The 21112-nt window shown below is 47.5% G+C and overlaps 1 protein-coding gene across 2 annotated transcripts in view; it reads left to right on the forward strand.

Moving 5' to 3' along the window:
- Positions 1-7771, forward strand: part of SORCS1 (sortilin related VPS10 domain containing receptor 1) — a 477135-nt gene extending 469364 nt beyond the window's left edge. Inside the window, exons 24-27 of one of the 2 annotated variants that reach the window (XM_075935516.1) lie at positions 1325-1424; positions 2050-2155; positions 2270-2430; positions 6990-7770. In XM_075935516.1, the coding sequence (XP_075791631.1) occupies positions 1325-1424; positions 2050-2155; positions 2270-2430; positions 6990-7054 (432 nt within the window). In that variant the 3' untranslated portion in view covers positions 7055-7770. Of the gene's footprint in view, positions 1-1324; positions 1425-2049; positions 2156-2269; positions 2431-6989 lie in introns of both variants that reach the window. The other variant, XM_075935517.1, reaches the window with a different exon arrangement.
- The last annotated feature ends 13341 nt before the right edge of the window (positions 7772-21112 follow it).

Here is a 21112-nt window from a genome sequence, read left to right on the forward strand (position 1 = left end):
CACATGTATGGCCCTGCCCCCGCACTGCCTGGCAGCCCCAAAAGGTTGGGGACCACTGCTTTAAGCCAACCTTGGTGGCATCACCACAGCAGGAGACCAATGGAAGCAAATGCTCCCGTCAGCTTCCCTTACTCCTCAACAGAACAGGAGTACTGGCCACTGATGGAGCATCCTCTGAGTGCGATTTAGCGAGTCTTAACTAGACTCAAAAAAATGAACGCTGGAAGACTGATCATGGCAGCATCAATCTTCTGTGGCGTGAAGACACGGCCTTTGATGCCAATAGGCCTGCCTCGGTGAGTAAAGTTACTCATGGAATGGGTCAATCTCAGTAGCTACTAGTAGCATATAAACGTCTATATCACCTTGCTAGCTGTACCTAGCTACTGTACAGTAAGTCCCTGATGACTCACATTTTGAACTTACTTTTCCTATGTCAAATATCTGCTTTGTAGAGGGCCCTGTTTCCACTATAGTAGGAGTTCCCAACTGCCAGTCCATTGGCTGGCGGGGCCGCACAGAGAGTGGCTGCCCCAGCTGGAGGGACCAAGCCCCTGGTGAAGGGAAGTTGTCCTGGCTGGCGGGGCCAAGCGCCACATGGAGCGTGGTTGCCCTGGCCGGTGGGAACAAGCTCCATGTGGAGAGCACCTGCCCCAACCATCAAGGCCAAGTGCATGTGATGGTTGGCTGCCACTGCAATCCAGTTCTTCTCCCTCCCCGCTTTAAAAATACTGAAATGCTGGAACTTACATTCATACGTGAATAAGTGAAATTGAAGCAAATGTGCTGGTTTAAGCTGCTTAATATGAATCACCACAGACAACTTTTTACCCAAACTGGATTACTTGGAAATCTTTAACTCTTTACAGCGCTTTGTGTGGGAAACCTTGGCTTCTCTTTGACTGGGTGGTTATCGTGCATTATCTCACATGCAGCTCTTAGAAGCTCAAAGAATCTTCATTAAGGAGTGAAATGATTAGTATTCCACCTGGAGGAATATTTCTATTCTACTACAAATGTTTGGCTCTCTCATCTTATAACAATAAGGCTTCTCCAAAAATGTTGAAATCCAGAACTCTTCTGCATGTATTGTGTGCATATAGATGTATTGCAAAATAACACGTGATCCCTTAAAATTGCCACATGGAATATGCAAACATGCAAATTAATTATCATAATGAATATGAAAATATTTCAGTGCCGGTCCACCAGTGAGTTTGAATGAGTTTGCCGGTCCTTGGTATGAAAAAGGTTGGGAATTGCCATTTTATAGTCAGCAATTGTCTAAAGTGACTTTACTAACCTTTTCCCCCGTTTCTTCCAGATTTCAGAAATATTGATTCACAAACTGAACCAAAATGTTGTCCAGTTTGAGTTGAAACCTGGTGTTCGTGTCCTGGTCCATGCTGCCCATTTAACTGCAGGTCAGTGGTAATCCCTTCAAAATCTGGTTGAGTAGCAAAATCTGTTGTAAGTCCCTGGTTAGCAGCACAGTGGGATCTGCCAGGCATTCCTCTTGGCATGTGGTATATTTGTAGTGAGCACTCTTAACGATGGTGAAGGGCATACCTTACAGTGTCGCCCATGCCTACGTTTCTACATCAAACCCCCCCTACATGTGATGAGTGACAGACATGGCAAATGCATCCAATGCCCAGCTTCATCCAGATAACAACACACATAGCACCATGCCCATGCATTAGTCTGGCTGCAGTATTTTTTTTACTCCAATAAAATGCAGCTGAAGCATCCCTCTCCAACCATTCATGTGTCCCATGACGATCAGTGGCCTTGTAGAGTGGGTCTGTACCTCAGGGTGGAACAGAACTCTACAGGAAGCCATAGGAATACCTACACATCACAGAGCCCCTTGCCTTTTGGAAGTGATCCGTACACCGAATGGGGATGTACCTTGGAGACACCACGGAGCAATAATTAGACAGGTGTCACTACAAAGAAACAGCTGGGGCGGGGTGGCCGCACCATATCTGCGTAGAGTTATTTCCAGTCCGTGCTCTGTAGATATTCTAAAGATCTCCTCTCTTGTAGCTCCCCTGGTGGACCTCACGCCCAGTCACAGTGGTTCGGCCATGCTGATGCTGCTCTCGGTGGTGTTTGTGGGATTAGCCGTTTTTGTAATTTACAAGTTCAAAAGGTACGACCCCCCCCCACCCCACCCCCTTGGTCGTCTACGGACTCAGGTCTAAAAAGGATGACGTGACGTGATCCGTAGCGTACACGGCAATGATGGTTTCTGTTAATGTTTTAGGAAGATTCCGGGCATTAATGTTTATGCACAGATGCAGAATGAGAAAGATCAAGAGATGGTCAGTCCAGTCAGTCAAAGGGAAAGCATGCCTAATGTCCCTCAAAGTGAACTGATGAGCCCTGAGCAACTAGTAGATGACAAGTTGGATACCCGGCCCATAGGTAAATAACTTCCAGCCGCCAACAGCTGGTGAAATTCTGAGTTCTAATTGGCTAGACTTATTCTGAAACTTCCCACCACCCCTCCCAAAGCGCTCCCCCCTCTACTTCTGTGTTAACATCTCTAAAAGGCACCAACTAACTCCTCTTCCTCCTTTGATGAGAGAGAAATTAACCCCCGGAGTCTTTGCCCCATGTCGTTTTCTGTGCAGTCCCTTCTCCTCCTGCAAAACTTCGTATTCCTGTCATGACTAACGTGTGCTGTCAAAGAAGTGCCATCTAGTTTCTGGCACCTATGTGATTATGAGGCAAATGCTCAAAAGAAGGTGTTCTTTTTTCCAGCCTGTGGGGGCTGGTGGGAGGCTTGGTAAGTACAGCTTAAAAGCTCAGCCTGAAAGGATGCATTTGGTACCATGGTCCGTGAGGTGCTCCTAACTGCAGAGCAAACAGTGAAACCACCCCAACCAGGGGAGCCATGGATCTCTGTATTGGGCAGCAGGGTTTGCCTTCAAGCCAGCGTCTCTCAGAGGAGGAATAAACAGCAGCGCTTGTTGACCAGGAACATTGGGAATGTACAAACGGGGTTTATTAGAACCATAGTAACCACAGTACCACTTCCCAGTTTCTCTGGTGCGATCCCTATTAATTTCAAGGCAGTAGAAATCAGCACCTACAGAAAATACCTCCTTTCTTTCACAACACTGAGGGGACGACGCAAGACCTGTCTACATTCCTGGGAAGATCAACACTGTGGCGGTCGATCTTCCAGTGTCTGATTTAGCCGGTCTAGTGGGGACATGCTAAATCTAATACTCAGGGCACCCACATCGATGCCGGTACTCATCAAGTAAGGGAAATTGATGGGAGCATCTCTCATGTCGACCTCCCACAGTGAGGATGGTGCCCCAGCTCGGCTTAGGGTACGTTGACTCCAGCTACATTATTTGCGTGGCTGGAATTGCATACCTTAACCCGACCTTCCCCCATCGTGTAGACGTGTCCCCGGTATGTGCTCAAATCCATCCCTGCCCAGCAAAATACTTACACGCATGCTTATCTTTGTGTTTACATTTCACTGGGGCTATAAAGACCTAGGGCCATTCTTAAGTACTTTGCTAGACTGGGGGTCTGGAGACATGTGAGAAAAATTTAAATTGAACTCTACCCTTAGCTGGTCTGTGAGATTGTCAAGCCACTGTTGAATCCGGCTTCTGCGCCTTGTGGTATGTGACTTGTAAAAAGTGACAATCCTGCCATCCCTCACCAGGGGAGTAGACCCACCGAGGTCACTGGGTTCCTTGCATGAAGAAGAAGAACTTCTGTGCCTAAGAGCTAGAGAATGGGGACCATTTTTAGGAGGAGGGCACATCCATTTTTAGCTGCCTGGCCTTGAGCACAGATGAGTTATGTTTTATCAGTCTGGACCTGGCTTTGGGCCACTTCAGAGGGCCAACAGGAATTTAAAACTGACCTGATGCACCAGCTGAGGATTTGCCTAGGCTACATCTACACAGGCGTGATCTTGCACAAAAACTCTTTACCCCAGAGTTTTTGCATTAAAGTAGTTGTGTAAGAGAGCATCTACACCGGCATGTGCTTTTGCACAAGAGCATCCTTGCCAGTGTAGATGCTCTCTTGCACAAGAAAGCTCTGATGGCTATTTTAACCATTGGGCTTTCTTGTGCAAGAAATTCATGTTGCCTGTCTGTACTGGCCTCTTGCACAAGAACAAGTGCACAAAAGGGCTTATTCCTGAGCGGGAGCGTCAGAGTTCTGGTGCAAGAAGCCCTGATTTCATACAGTAGAACGTCAGTTTACTTGCGCAAGAACACGTGGGCAGTGTAGACAGGCAGCAAGTTTTTGAGCAAGAGCGGCCACTTTTGCGCAAGATCGTGCCAGTGTGGACACAGCCCTAGTGTCTGGGAGTTTTCCTTTGGAGTAGGCCTCACCCCATCGAGATTAAGGATGAGAGGGAAATTAGGCCCAAGAGGCGTGATCTGGGAGCTGGCTCATTTCAGGGTAGTACCCGGACTGCTCCACCTTGTGCTGGGGGCCAGTTTGACTTTCTAGAAGTCTCCAGGATCAAGAAAGAGGAACAAGCCAGCTGGGGGTTCCCTTTAAAGTATTACTAGGGAGCAGTGGGAGCAGCTGTACAACTTTACTAGGGCTGGCTATGGCAGCGTGTCTCTATGTCAGAATTTTCCATTGGCTCTTTCCCAGCTCCATCTCGGGCTGTTGGCTGCTGAATAATGACCACGTCAGAGATGCATCGCCATGGCTACGCTACCAATCAGGAAGTGTGCCTTCCAGCTTCGGTAGACACACTGGACCTAGCTCTGGTTGAGCAAGCGTGCTAACAGATAGCAGCAGGGCCACTGTGGCACCGGCATCAGTCAAGCTACCCCCATGAGCCTCAAACCCATGGGATGAGGCAGGCTTGGTTTCGAGCAGCTAGCCTGAGCCATTCCCAGTGGCACAAGAGCTGCACAGCTATTTTTCATGTGCCAGCTGGAGAAGAGCTAAAGTTCACCTCCCAGACCAACCCAAAAAGAGTGTCAGTGAGAAGAGCAAGGAAGTTATCTTGGAGCTCTGTGGCGACATGGAAAGATCTGGACTTGTGTGTGAGGAGACCACAACACACAAAGAACCAGGAGGAAAACTGGGGTAGAGGCAGGCCCTTCATCCTCTTTTTTGGTTTGCGCTCCCTGGTACGGAGGTGAAACCAGGTGGTTTGGTTGGATATTAGACGGGGAAGCCATTTTGAAGAGCTCACGTTGTGAAGTACTGGAATGTCTGGTACTCTGGGAAGGCAGCAGTGGCCGCCCAGCTGCCTGAACCCAACAGTTATATTCCTCTGGTATGCACATAAGCACTGCGCTCGACAGCTGCCTAACCCTGCGGGCACCTGCAGTCCCTAAGCACCGACCTTGCTGCCCTTCACAGTCTCTCAGGCACCCATTTCTCAGTGGGCAGGCATGCAGAAAGTTCTGCCCCCATCCAGCAGCTCAGTGCCTAACTCTCTCCTAAGCCCCAGCAGGATTCACAGACATGGCCTCCCCCCACCTCTCTCGCCTTCGAAGCCCATCCAGTAGCTGTGCACTGAGCTTGCCTAAAGCCACACACAAAATGGCTGGAGGAGGTGGCATTCCACACCCCTCCCCCCAATAATGTGTGGCCTAGTGCTTAGATCAGCCCTCGTGGGCCTGACCCGTGTTCAGTTCATCCCCTGGGCCCGATGTGCAGCAGGGACGTGAACTTGGGTCTGCCACCAGAATGTCCCCGCCCCGGTGCAATTGTGTGCAGGTCTGTCTCCTTTCTGCTTCGGCTAAGTGGAGTGGGGCAAACTGGGTGGGTTAGCGTACTGCCTTGGGAGGGCCAGCTTCCCCTCCCTATGAACATTTAACGAGTTGTACGCAGTAGAACCGCTCTGACAGGCGCCACCAGGAGCCCCTTGGTTCACAAGGCCGTGTCGCCCGGGGTAAGGACTCTCTGCAGGGAGGTGGGAGACCTCTGGTGCACATCAGGAAGCAGTGGGGGGGGGGGGGAATTGAACCTGGCTCTCCCGTACCTGAGGAAGGGTGCACTAATCACGGTCTAGAGCTCATATGGGGGGGGGGGGCATGACCTCCTTGGTTTTTCTTTAAAAAGGACTAATCTGCCATAGGCGCCTCACTGCAGGAACACATTCACAGCTGAGATTGGTCATGGCCATGAATTAGATATGCAAGTGCCCTTGAAGGGCAGGTTTGGGACACACCCCTTTCCTCAGCATTTCCTATTGGCTAGCTTGGGAGGCTGAGTGTGCTGGCTTTGGGGAAATAAGTACCGAGGTGCATAATGTAAGGTATTGCCTTTTGTTAATCTCATTCTCTCCCTTGTGAGTCCCATGCAATAGCCCTGGGTCTTTCTGGAGATCAGCGTTGTTTTTCGAGGGGGGCCCGGTTCTTTTGAGGAAACAATGCACTGGACATAAGAATGGCCACACTGGGTCAGGCCCAAGGTCCATCTAGCCCAGAGAACGGGACAGGTCATCACTAAGTGATCCACCCCCTCTTGGCCGACAGAGGTTAGACGCGTAACAGAGACGTAATGGGCTGTTTCTCATTTGTATTGGGTTTGTGTTGAAACAGTTCCCCCCTCCCTCCCACTTGCCCATGGAGACTAACCTTTGTGCTCCGTGCCTTTCGGAAATCCAGAGGCTGGGGTAGTTCGGTTTTACGCCGCCACAACTTACTGCAGCAAACCCTTCTTTTGCAAAGGCAAATTGGACAGTGGGCTACCAAAGTCGCCGGCACCTTTCCAGAGCAGATGCCATAGAAACACACATCACCCCATCCTTTCTTCCCTTCTCTTGAGTATGGGTGAACCCTCTTGGTCAAAAAGAAGAACAAGCCATCCCATTCAACCTGCTAAGTGGCAGGAGAACGTTTCTGGAAAGAATGTATCAGGCTGGATCAATCCAGTCCTAACACCAAACAGAGAGACGTCGTAACATCTTCCGTTCTTGAGAAATGCTCGGTCAGCTAACGGTTGCTTTTGTCTTGTTTTTTTCTTTGCCGCAGGAAGTATTTCCATAGCTGCTGAGCCTCGAAGCACAAAAGACATCCCTACCTATGTAAATGTTTGAACCAAGGACACCAGGACTTGTGTACATAGCTATAGATATATATATATATATATATACATACAAAGAAAAACTCACTGCATTCGGACTTTGTAATTCTTCAGACGACAAAAAGGTTTTTAGCTTTAATCCTGTGCATGTGGAGATTATACCCAGACCGTGGTTGGACTTGCAGTGTACAGTGTACAGGGGCTCTCTTTTAATAGGGGGCAAATGAAATCACCTTCCCCCTCTTCCACAGTTCACTTCCCTCTCTTTTCTGATCAAGCTCTTATTTGTAGGAAATTCATGATGATCGTGGCCAGCAATGTGCATGGGGTCTTTTTGAGGGCGATGGGGTGGGAGGGATAACAGTATTTGGCTGCAGATTGAACTGTTTTTTTAGCACTACAGCAGAGCTACCCTCGGCAAATGGTCCTGAGGCACCCCACGATACACAGGCATCGACATGGCAGTGTGTCTGGGCTGGTATGCTTTTTGTCTTCCTTTGGCCTTTCACTGTTTCCGTCTGACTGTGGGACGGCTTGTGGCACCCAGGAGCACAGCCAGGAATCAGCACAGGTTCCCCCGAAGCTGCAAAGCCAGGGGATTGCGAAAGACGGGTCAGCCCATTCACACCAAGGCACCTGCCCCAAGTGGCAGGAGGCAGAGGCAGACCCCCTCCCCTGCCACAGCCCAAGCCTTAGGGTATGTCTACACTACCACCCTAGTTCGAACTAGGGTGGTTAATGTAGGCAACCGAAGTTGCAAATGGAGCCTGGGATTTGAATTTCCCGGGCTTCATTTGCATCTTGCCGGGCGCCGCCGTTTTAAAATCCCGGCTAGTTCGGACTCCGTGCCCGCGGCTACACGCGGCACGGACTAGGTAGTTTGGATTAGGCTTCCTATTCTGAACTACCTGTACTCCTCATGGAACAGGAATAGGAAGCCTAATCCGAACTACCTAGTCCATGCCGCATGTAGGAACAGAGTCGGAACTATCCGGGATTTAAAAATGGCAGAGCCCGGCAAGATGCAAATGAAGCCCGGGAAATTCAAATCCCGGGCTTCATTTGCAACTTTGGTTGCCTACATTAACCACCCTAGTTTGAACTAGGGTGGTAGTGTAGACATACCCTTAGAAACATGGCATGATTTGGGATGAACTCTTGCTGTCCATTGTCCTTCATGCTTTGGCCTCTCTCTATCCATTCTAGACTTCATTCTCCACAGTCCTGCCCTGTGGCAGCATTTAGACCAGTTTGCAGTAGGGATACGAGGCTGCCTGATGGTCGTTTCATGGCCACTTTGCATGGTCTAAATTGCTGCACAAGAACAGGCATGGCCAACGTGGATTCAGATGCACACACACACAGATGCTGCACATACACACTCTTTGTCCTTCAGCAGCATGCAGTCCCTGCTTCTGGAGCAAGGTTTGGCTCTGTCGCATAGCCCAGGATCCCAGCCTTGACCCCGTTGTTACCTGTGGGGGTCGCACTATGGTCGAGTGTGGGCCTACCAGCCTTTCCTCTCCATACACAGCACTCCCAGGCTACATCTAGATTGCATCCCTTCAAATTAGATGTATCGCAATTGCTAATGAAGAGGGGATTTAAATCTCCTCTGCTTCATTAGCATAAAAATGTCTGCCACTTTGCTGGAAAAAAGCTCCACTCTAGACGTGGATCTTTCAGAAAATAAAGCCTTTTCCGAAAGATACCTTATTTTAAGAGGGACAAGGGATCTTTCAGAAAAGGCTTTATTTTCCGAAAGATCCGCGTCTAGACTGGCGCTTTTTTCCGGCAAAGCTCTGAGCCGAAAAAAGCGGTAGCCATTTTTATGCTAATGAAGCGGGGGAGATTTAAATCCCCGCTTCATTAGCAATCCCTTTTCCAATGCATGGGGGCAGTCCCTTGCTCTACAACATGTAGCAAGAGCAAGGTTATGCTACCAAGCTGTTAACACCCCATGAAGAATTTCCACTAGCCTGCTAATGGTCAATGAGCCCTGGTATGTCCGCTCACTACACCCAACAGGGGCTTTTAGGGTCTAGCCTGTGAATCCCCAGCTCTAGAGTTTCCTGGCAGAGGCCGCCGCAATAACAGAACCATGCAGGGAGTGGGGAGGTTTCAAAGTCTGCTAAAATAAAGATAATTCAAGGGAATGGTGCTGCTTTCCAGCTCTGTCCTCAGAGCAGCTGGGGAGTGGAGGGAAGAGAAGGTATGTACAGCAGACATAAGAGCAAAATTCAAGCACAGGTAGAGCTCATGCAGGAGTCAGACTTTCTGACCTATCCCTTTCATCAAAGCATTTATATCTCTTAGGGTATGTCTACACTGCACAGCTATTTCGGGATACGGGAGGGATCAGAAATAGCTACCCTGCGCCTACACAAGCCGCATGTTATTTCATAATTGTTTTTGAAATAACGGACACGCTGTTTCAGCATCCTGGTAACCCTTGTTCCATGAGGGTTAAGGGATGTCTCAAAATAGCCTGCCATTTCAAACTGTGGTGCTGGGTAGATGTGCCAAATTTCAAAAGTTAAAAATCGATTGGAAATAAGATATGCAATTGGCATATCTTATTTCAAGTTTAGGAAGCTGTGTAGACGCACCCTTATAGAGTTGTAGAGCTACCCCTCTTAGGGCATGTCTATACTAGGAAACTATTTTGAAATAAATCCCAAAATAACAAAATCAAACTAGCATGTCCACACTACGGGAAAGCCTTAAAATTAGTCCAAGACAGTCTTCGTTATTGTGGATGGGCTACCTCACCTTAGAGCCCCAGAAAATACTGGGGAGTAAATTAGTTCAAATGACTCTGGAGAGTAGTTATTTTGAAATAGTGGCACTGGAGCATCCACACGACCACTATTTCAAAATAACTACTTCAAAAATAAAGTTATTCCTCGAGGAACGCAGGAGATTTCGAATTAAGCAGCTCGTTATTTCAAAATAACAGGCTTGGTAGTGTGGATGCTCCATTTATTAATTCGGCGTAAGGTTTTTTTTTTTTCAAAATAAAGCTCTACCATAGACCAGAGCTAAGGCCTCCATGTGGACTAAAGTCAATTTGCTGTCTTCATTGGGCTTTAAAAGCATGTTAGCTAATCTAGGATCACAGCCTCCTTGGACTCCTCATCTAGCTGAATTCTAAGAGGACCTCAGCCAACACCACCTCAGCACTACTGGGCAGCTCTGACCAAGCAAACACGCAGTCGTGGCTGCAGGAGCTGCTCCTGTTGAGGACTGCCGGCTCCCTGAGGTGTTCAGGGTCTGACGTGCTGAGTATTACGCAGCATTCTGGGTGCATTTTCTTCGGCACAACACTGCCTCGCTGAGCTGGGTGACATGTGGGTTGCATGGAAGTACATGAGGACTGGCTTTGGGCCTACCTCTGGTTCCAGCTCACTGAGGGTGCGTCTAGATGATGGTGTTTTGTTGACAATAGTGAACTTTTGTCAACAAAACGATACCTGCATCTACACTACTGCAGAGTGAAGTCGACAGAACGTGGCAGTTTTGTCGAGGGCGGTAAACCTCACTCTACGAGGAATAACGCCTTTTGTTGACAGAATTCTATCGACAAAAGGCGCTATGGCAGCCACACTATGCTTTTTCAAAAGAGAGCATCTAGACTCTCTGTCGGAAAAACGGCTTGCTTTGTCGACAGAACTGGCTGTAGTCTAGGCGCTCTTTGTCAACAGAGGCTTTGTTGACAGTATCTGTCGACAATGTTTCTGTCAACAAAAGTCTGTTGTCTAGACATACCCTGAGTGACCACGTCACTAAACTGCTCTTTCCAGCTGAAATCCTGGATGATGGCTGAATGCCGCCACACTGAGCCACTGGGCTAGCTCCCTTGTATAATCTCCTTCCCGGGCAGTCACTTCAAGGCTCCTTCAGTAAGCTGGGTGACCGCAAAGGGCATCTCAGAAAGCTGGTGGGCAAAGTCCATACTGTAGATGGCCCAAAGACAACACGACATGAAAATGGATGGGGTAGTGAGCATCCCAAGAGCTGGCTTGCATTGCTTCTCTACAAATCGGGGTTTAGCCCAGTTCTGAAATAAAGGTGATGCCAAGAGGAAAAGATCAGTTCCACCCCCCACTCTCTAGGTCACTGTCCTGAGAAACCCTCCCCTTTGGGTGGAGTGCCACCATTTCTCCCAGGCATTGACACCACTTGCTCTTGTGTTTGCATCTCTAGCTTTAAGAAAGAGGGGGACGTTTTTTTGCAGCCACTGTATAATATCCCCCAGGAGCCTAACTGACCCGTGAACTCTGGCATTAGCCAACTTATTTTTATAGTGAGCCACTTAAAAAAGTTTTCTTATAGTACTGGAACTGCTCATTTTAAATGACTTTTTTGATGTATTTTTTCTTGGTTAAAGACTATATGTAGTGTTCTGTATAATTGCTCTTGTTTATTGCTTTTACAGTCATATTTATTAAACAGATTGTCTCTAATGAAATGCTTGTGTGTCTTTGGTGCGCATTTAACTCACTGCCCCAGGCTGCAATCACAGAAGAAGAAATTAAAAGAATGGGCCGAGGCTATGTAAAAAGATCAGTAAGTGAGAATGACAAAGGTTTAGCAAAGGGACGGGCTGAATTGTGTTGCAAAAACCTCTTCCAGTTGTGAAACCACTTTCAATGGAGTTTACCACCCTCTACCTACTAAGAGAGGCTGGGAGATTTGGGCTTATTTAGTCTACAGAAGAGAAGAGTGAGGGGGGATTTGATAGCAGCCTTCAACTACCTGAAGGGAGGTTCCAAAAAGAGGATGGAGCGAAGCTGTTCACAGTGGTGACAGATCACAGAATGAGGAGCAATGGTCTCAAACTGCCGTGGGGGAGGTCTAAGGTGGATATTAAGAAAAACTATTTCCCTAGGAGGGTGGGGAAGCACTGGGATGGGTTCCCTAGGGAGGTGGTGGAATCTCCATCCCCAGAATCCCAGCTTGACAAAGCCCTGGCTGGGATGGTTTCGTTGGGATTGGTCCTGCTTTGGGTAGGGAGCTGGACTTGACAGAATCCTAGGGTTGGAAGAGCCTTCAAGAGGTCATGATTTGGCCTGCATGCCCAAGCAACACAACTCCAAGACCACCAGTGTGTTGGGGACCATTACCGGCCTCACACTCTCCACAGGCTGGGCTGCCTCCTAAATCTTAGCATTTGTCATCCATAGCCGGCAAAGCACTTTACAAGCACAATTCTCCCCTTTCGACTGAGAAACTGAGGCATACAGAGGTGAAGTAACCTGCCCAAGGTCTCCAAGCAAGCCAGTGGCAGAGCTGCGAATATGGCTCCAGCCCAGCACCCTAGCCACAACCACACGGCTTCCTCCTGCTGGAGGCTGCCTCATAACAAAGTCGCATCTTGCAAGGGGAGGCGCTCGAAGCAATATGCCCACATTAGCTAATTACAACTAGCAACAAGCCCGAAAGGTCGGAGACTTGGGTTTATCCCCATTCTAAGCATGAACAAACTGAGGCAGAGCTAGGCGGAGAGAACTGCCAGCTCACACCCTCAGTCTGGGCAGAATGAGTCATCATGGTGAAATTGCCAGTCTCTGATCCAGCCCTCTAGAGGCCATTGTGCCTCTAGGGACCCATGTGCCTTCTGGCTCTGTTCCCCTCTAGTAGCCAGGCTCCAGAACTACAGGAGTTTGAGCCACCTTTGTGCTGAGGAAGCTGGGCCGTTTAGCTCCAGCATCAGCGCGTTAGGTTTTGTACCCAAACTTGTTCAGATGTCACCCTCACTGCCAAGGATACACCTGGGGGGATGCTAGCCCCTGTATAGCACAGAGCTGTTAATTGACTCATTAATGGGATGCTTAGCTTTAACTTCCCGGACTTAGGGTCTGGTTTTCCTGGGAGGATGCTGGAATTACTGGATCTCCAGGAGGGTCCTGCAGCCAAACTGGGCGATCAGCCACTAACAGTCCAGTGCTGCAGTGGGGACAAGGCAGGTCCCTTGGTGGCCCTGGCCCCACACGACTCCTGGAAGCATAAGCAATGTTTCCTCTAATCTTTTCCACCCATGCATGGATTTTTTTCTACATATGTGCAGAATAATTTTTATGCACACCAAAGCAGGTGTGAGCAGGCACCGCCAATAGAAACACAAAATCCAGCGGTGGGTGCTCTGCTAATCAGCTGGGCAGCACGGGGATTTCTCCTGAGTGGCCGCACAAGTGACCAGTTCCAGGAGCACTGGCCCCAGCAATGGGAGCTGCGGTGTTGTTGCACGGGGCAGGAACAATGCATGGAGACCCCCTGCCACTGTGCCCACCCCATAGGACCTCAGGCCACCTCAGGAGCAGTGTGGCGAAGGCAGGGAACATGGAACTGCCCATCTGGAGCCTGCATCACCCATCCTGTACCCCAACCACCAGCCCTGAAACCCCTGCCACACCCAAACTCCCCCTAATACTATAGCCCTCCTGCACTCTAACCCCCTGCCCTAGGCTCAGCCCCCACACAATCAACCGCTCAGCCCCAGACCAGAACCTGCACCCCCCTACCCTACCCCATCCTGGGGAAAGTGCATGGGGAGAGAGGAAGTGGCAGAGGAAAAGGGAATAGCGTGTGCAGGGGTGGGGCCTTGGAGACAAGGCGGGGCAAGGGCAGGGCCTTTAGAAGGGGGTGGGGCAGGAACGTTTGGGTTTGGGTCCAAAGGTTACATTGCAATTTGGCTCATTAGGTTCTGGCTACCTAAAAAAATCCAGGTTCAGCAGGCCACAGTTTTCTTCATCTCCTGAGCTTTTGTTTAACTTTCCCAAGCTGCTGTACTCCCCTCCAGACAGCGCATTGGTGTGATTCCTGCATGCATAGCTTGCATATGCGTGAACACCTATTGAAACAGATGTTTTGGCTGAATGTGGGATGCAGGATCACAGCCGGGGCTTGGAAAGTCTCTTACGAGCCACTTGTTCCACTTAGGCCACATCTATACTTACTACACAGGAGATCAATCTTCTGGCGGTTGATTTAGTGGATCTAGTAATGACCCACTAAATCAAACACTGAGGGCACCCTATTCTCCTGGCAGTAGTGAGGAGTAAGGGAAGCTTATGGGAGTGTTTGCGCCCATTGGCCTTCTACTGTGAAGACACCCCAAGCTTGGCTGAAGTTGTATCAATTCTAGCTACTTTAAGTTATTTACATAGCTAGAGTTGTGTGCCTTAAACCGACCTTCCAAGTCTAGTATAGACCTGGTCTTAGCTTGTAATCTCTTCTGCACAGTGACTGCCTTATTGTTCTGTGTTTGCACGTGCCTAGCACAAAGAGGCGTGGTCCATGAATGGACAGGGTCCAATGGGGATGAGGTTGGATACAATGATTTGGTCATTGCCCTGAATTGACCTTCTCCATCCCTAGTCACTAACACACCTGAGTCCAGCTCCTCACCGACATGTAGGCCCCTATGGCAATGAATGACAACTCACCTAAGTATCTTTGAGGCTGTGGGAACTGCATACTCGCTTATGTCTAATTGACTTAAACGCTTAGCAGGGCAAGGAAAGCTCTGAAGTTATTGCTTAAATGCTTTGGGGAGGTGAGGTAAGACCTGCCAATGACCCCTCCCTCAAACCTGCTCCATTTACATACAGGGAATTGCTGACAGTTGCAGACCAGTTCCTGCCTAGGGAGCATAACGAGTCATTTGCATTTTATCAGTCTGATGCTGCCTCCATTTGAACGGGGGAGGGGCTATTATCCTTTCATTATTAGTATCTCACGTGCCATTAGAACATTGCCCAGGGCTTCACGGCACATGCTACACGGTGTAAAACAAAGACGCACACAAAACGATTTCCCGTCCTTCAGCTAACGAGATGCTGTCACTGCCTTGCCTCATGCAGAGGAATAACAAAGCATGTGAATAAATACAACCGCAGTTAGCACAGCTACCTTGAGATTGAAATGCTGGGGGAAACCTTGTCTTGGTCCCCATAAGAAAAGTCTTACGTCATTGCTCTCTCTTTAGTAAGATCAAAATATCACACACCAAGGCTATGGGCTTCAATAAATAATTCATATGTTGCACTAGCTAGCATTTATATTTCCTTTTCTATCGGGAAATGCAGTTACCAATTGCCTTTCAGCTAACTGAAATCAGGACCTAGAGGAACGTGTTTGCATTGCTAGAATTTAAAACTTTAGTCATGGAGCCCTGCAATGCTACAAGATCTAGATCCACATTCATGTGTAGGGAAGTGATTATTCCCCTTTACTCGGCACTAGTGAGGCCACATCTGGGGTGCATCTAGACTGGCAAGATTTTGCGCAAAAGCAACTGCTTTTGCACAAAAACTTGCCAGCTGTCTACACTGGCCGCTTGAATTTGCGCAAGAGCACTGACTTTGTAATGTACAAAATCAGTGCTACTTGCGCAAATACTTTCACGCTCCCGCTCAGGGATAAGCCCTCTTGTGCAAGAATACTTGCCCAAGGGGGGCCAGTGTAGACAGACACCTTAATTTTTTGCGCAAGAAAGCCCGATGGCGAAAATGGCCATCGGAGCTTTCTTGGGCAAAAGTGCGTCTATACTGAGCACGGATGCTTTTGCGCAAAAGCACTTTTTGCGGAAAAGCATCCGTGCCACTCTAGATGCTCTTTTGCAGAAATACTTTTAACGGAAAAACTTTTCCATTAAAAGTATTTCCGCAAAATCATGCCAGTGTAGACGCAGCCCTAGACTATTGCGGCCAGTTCTGCTCCCCTCACCCCCGCTTAGGGTACGTCTAGACTACAGGCTTTTGTCGGAAGAAGTTTTGTCGACAGATACTGTCGACAAAACTTCGGTCGACAAAGAGCATCTACACTACATTCAGTTCTGTCGACAAAGCAAGCTGCTTTGTCGACATGGTAGTGTAGACGCAAAGGACAGTTTACATGCAATAACACCTTCTGTCGACAGAAACTCTGTCGACAGAAGGTGTTATGCCTCATAAAATGAGGTTTACCAGTGTCGACAAAACTGCTGAGTTCTGTTGACGTTATGTCGACAGAACTCAGCGGAAGTGTAGATGCAGGTATATTTTTGTCGACAAAAATCCACTTTTGTCGACAAAACTCTGTAGTCTAGACACACCCTTAGAGAAAGGATGTGGATGCATTGGAGAAAGTCTAGCAGAGGGCAACCAAAATGATTAGGGGCTGGAACACATGACCTACGAGGAGAGGCTGAGAGATTTGGGCTTATTTAGTCTACAGAAGAGATGGGACAGGGGATTCGATAGCAGCCTTCACCTACCTGAAGGGAGGTTCCAAAGAGGATGGAGAAAGGCTGTTCTCAGCAGCGACAGATGCCAGAACACGGAGCAATGGTCTCAAGTTACAACGGGGGTGGCCTAGGTTGGGTACTAGGAAAAACTATTTCCCTGGGAGGGTGGTGAAGCACTGGGATGGGTTACCCAGGGAGGTGGTGGAATCTCCATCCCTAGAGATTTTTAAGTCCCAACTTGACAGAGCCCTGGCTGGGTTGATTTAGGCTATGTCTAAACCAGTGGTCCCCAACCTTTCGGGGTTGCTGGGCACCCGGGGGCGGGGCCGCTCACGGGCCATGTGTTCGGAGGCGGGGGCCACACATGTGCCACACGCCCGGGGCAGGGGCCACCCACGTGCCCTGCATCCGGGGCCAGCACCACGCATGTGTCGCATGCCGGGGGGGAGCAGGGTGGTGGCCCAAATGATTCAGTGGACGCACATAAATGCTCCGGCGGGCGTCATGGCACCTGCAGGCACCGTGTTGGGGACCACTGTCTAGTCTGTAGAGTTTTGTCAGAAAAATGGCCATTTTTCCCAACAAAACTTGAGTTACATCCACACTGCAAGTGTGTTTTTTGACAGTCAATTGAAAGAACAGAGGGCTTTTTGTGCAATTGGTAATCCTCATTCTACAAGGAAGAAGCCTTTTTGTGAAAGAGCTCTTTTGCAAAAAAGCATGTGTGGACGGGGAAGAGGGAGTTTTTTTTGAAGAAGAGAGAAGAGAAAAAAAGCACAGGTACCCTGGTGGCCATTCCATCCATAGCAATCACAGCTTATATGTGAGATAGCGTCTAGGCGCCTGGACTCTATCTTTCAAAAAAGCACATTGCTTTTTCGATGTGCCTTTGTAATGTGGATGCTCTCTTGTGCAAGAAGTTTTTTCGGTAGATCTCTTGTGCAAGAAGCCTGTAGTCTAGATGTAGCCTTAGTTGGGTGGATAGCTGCAGATTTACAGCGCTCTGTTAAGTTGTAATTGAAGACCCAACAGAGAGGTGGGCTGTCCCGTGCTAGGGTTTTCATAATCCAACATGAGTCAGTCCCTGTCCCTGTCCCTGTCCCTGTCCCTGTCCCTGTGAGTAAGCAATTGAAATAGACAAAACAAACAAATGGGAGGAAAGCAATTATTAGTCCCATTTTACAGCCTGGGAATGGTGGCACAGCAAGATTACAGCAAATAGTTAGAAAAACCACCTATGGGATTTAGATGCCTATGGGCCACATTATGAAAGATATATTGGTACCTAACTATGCAAACAGCTGCACAGGTGAATTGTTTAAGTACCATTGTTTAATGATGAAGAAAAAATAATAACAGAAAAATTGGAAAGGGCAGAGATGTTTAATGACTTTGTTTTGGTTTTCAACAAGAAGCTTAGTGGTGATTGGACATCTAACATAGAGAACAGCAGTTAAAACGGTGTAGGATGAGAAGCTATAATAGGGAAAAGAACAAATTAAAAATTACTTAGACTAGTTGGCTACGTCTAGACTGGCATGATTTTCTGCAAATGCTTTTAACGGAAAACTTTTCCGTTAAAAGCATTTGCGGAAAAGAGCATCTAGATTGGCACGGACGCTTTTCCGCAAAAAAGCCCCAATCACCATTTTCGTGATCAGGGCTTTTTTGCTCAAAACAAATCTGAGCTGTCTACACTGGCCCTTTTGCACAAAAGCTTTGAGCAAAAGGACTTTTGCCCGAACAGGAGCAGCATAGTATTTCCGCAAGAAGCACTGATTTCAGACAGTAGGAAGTCAGTGTTCTTGCGGAAATTCAAGCGGCCAGTGTAGACAGCTGGCAATTTTTTCCACAAAAGCACTTGCTTTTGTGGAAAAAATTGCCAGTCTAGACACAGCCGTTGGATGTCTTCAGGTCACCAGGGCCTGATGAAATGCATCCTAGAACACTAAAGGAGATATCTGAGGAGATAGCTGAGCCATTAGCGATTTTCTTTGAAAAGTCATGGAAGATGGGAGAAAATACATTTATAATGCCCATCTTTAAAAAGGGGAAAAGGGCAACCCAGGGAATTACATACCACTCATCTTAACTTCAGTACCAGGAAATATAACAAAACAAATATGTAAGGGGTCAATTTACAAACATCTAGATGATAAGAAGGAGGGTAAGTAAGTGCCAGCATGAATTTATCAAGAACAAATTGAGTCAAACCAATCTGATAGCTTTCTTTGACAGGGTGACAGCCTGGTGAACAGGGGGAAGCAGTAGATGTAGTATCTAGATTTTAATAAGGCTTTTGATACAGTCTCACATGACCTTTCCATTCATTGAAGAGGAAAATACAACCTAAAGAGAGCTACTGTAAGGTGGTTGCCTAATTGGTTGAATAACCATTCCCAGTTACCCATTCAATGGTACAGAGTCATGCTGGAAAAGCATAATGAGTGGGTTTGGCAGGCATCCGTTCTGAGTCTGGTTCTGTTCAATATCTTCATCAGTGATTTAGATAGTGACAGAGAGTACACATTTATAATGTTTGCAGATGATACCAAGCTGGGAGGGGTTGCACATGCTTTGGAGGATAGGGTCATCATTCAAAATGATCTAGAAAACTGAAGAAATGGTTTGAGGTAAATAGGATAATAATACATAATATGGAGATATACCTATCTCATAGAACTGGAAGGGACCTTGAAGGATCATCGTGTCCAGTCCCCTGCTTTCACAGCAAGACCAAGTACCATCCCTGACAGATCCCTACTTTGAATAAGATCCTCCAGAAAAGGGCGCATTTTCCGGAGGATCGGGGCCAGTGTAGGCGCTCTTTTCCGGCTTTTCTAAAAGCCGGAAAAAAGCGGCGGACATTTTTATTTAAATGCCGTGGGGGATATTTAAATACCCCGCGGATTTCCCTATTACGATCGCTGAAATTAACATGCCCCTTCCGGAAAAGGGGCCAATGTAGACGTAATCCTGGAGTATTGTGTCCAGTCCTGAGCACCACATTCCAGCAAAGATGTGGCCAAATTGAAAAAAGTCCAGAGCAGAGCAACAAAAATGATTCATGGTTCAGAAAATGTGTCCTATAAGGGAAGAGTGAAGTAAATTATAGTCCACCTTGTAAATGTGTCCTATAAGGGAAGAGTGAAGTAAATTATAGTAAAACCTTGTCTGGCAAATAAATTCTATAAACATTCCGCCTGTATTGACCGTGCTCCATCTCCTCACAAATCTGATATGTTGACCAGATTGTGCAAACCTCAACCCTACAATGTAACCAAACACTTACCTGAAGACACTAGCCTGGACTTTCCCTGCAATTACTCTTCCTGACAGCCAGTGCATGATGTGGCATCTGGCTCAGGAACTGAGAGCAAGGAGCCTCTCTCTCTTGTATTCACATGATACCGTCACAGTTGTGATTGTGAAATAGGTGGGGGAAGGGCAGGAAGGCTAGACTTATGGCCTTGCCTCTTCTTCATGAGGCCACACCCCAGACCAGAGTCCTGAGCTTCCCTGCCCCCTCTTCCTGTGGCCAGAACAGCCCCAGCTCAATATCCTGTGGCAGCATTTGCAACCAATGAACCTGCCACTCATGAAGTGGGGGGAGGAGAGGAGCCATGGGAGGGAATAAATAGGAGCAGAGAAGGACAGAGAAAAGCTCATGTAATAAAAAACAATCATAGAATCATAGATCTGGAAGAGACCTCAGGAGGTCATCAAGTCCAGCCCCCTGCCCAAGGCAGGACCTATCCCAGCAATGTCACAATCCATACACAAAATGGGGCTAAATTAAACCTTAATAGTAGCATTTGTTAACTATTTAGTACTAGACTTTGCAGCTGTATTTTTCTTGTAAAATAATCTTATGTGTGTATGTAATATGGACACACCTCATGGCCCAAGCTGCAAATCTACCTCCCTAGTATGAAAATGGAATAACTCTACTTCACCAAAATTTCTCCCTATTTATAGAGAGGTAGGTCAGAATTAGGCACTGATTTGGCCATGTTGGAGACCTGCATAGTCAAATTGCAAACCAAGCCCTGTTCATACTGAAATGAGCGTTCTTCCTTGATATAGTGTTAACCCATGGGACTCTGAAGACTTATTCCATGTACTAATGTCCATGTACTAATGTCCCTGCTTACTTATGTGATGCTTGAGTGTTAACGAGGACAATTGGAGGCCTGAAACTTAACCCACAGCTCTCAGTTGCCTACAAGGACTAGCCAATAACACAGAGACAGTCACTTCTTTGATGGTGGCTTAAAGCCATAATGTCCCAGCACATCCAAGAGGTTTTTAAAGAATGGCTCTTTTGTTCTGGGAAACATGGTCAGTGTGATGAAAGAAAATGAACTGTTAACATTTGTTGCAGGAACTCTACAAGTACTGTCTGTATGGGGTAATTCAATAGAAGGACGTTTATGGACAGCAAACAGAAAACCCTCTGTATTTTAAACCAGAATCCGATCTTGTTTTCACCGGTTTTGCACTGGTTTATCCCATTGCAGTTAATTAAATAAATGATCCTATATCTTTTTGTTTCTTAATTACTGAACTCCTTCAAGCCTCAAAATGCTTGAAAGATTTTTAGGGTCAACGTTGAGGCTCACTTGCTATTTTATAAGCAGCTGTACATCTCTCTGTACCATTTATCCCCTCGGTAGTCATCCTTTTTTATTTTTAATTGGAGTGGCGGCACAAAAGAAAAAAAACCAAGCCTTATTTTGTTGATTTGTTTGATAGTGTGCCAGATCTAAAAATAGGCAAAGCCATCTTGGCTCGACTTTCAAATTCATGTTTCCACACTGCGCATGCCAAGGTACTCGGGCA

The sequence above is a fragment of the Pelodiscus sinensis genome, chromosome 8 (assembly GCF_049634645.1).
Source record: "Pelodiscus sinensis isolate JC-2024 chromosome 8, ASM4963464v1, whole genome shotgun sequence".
Classification (NCBI taxonomy): Eukaryota; Metazoa; Chordata; order Testudines; family Trionychidae; genus Pelodiscus; species Pelodiscus sinensis.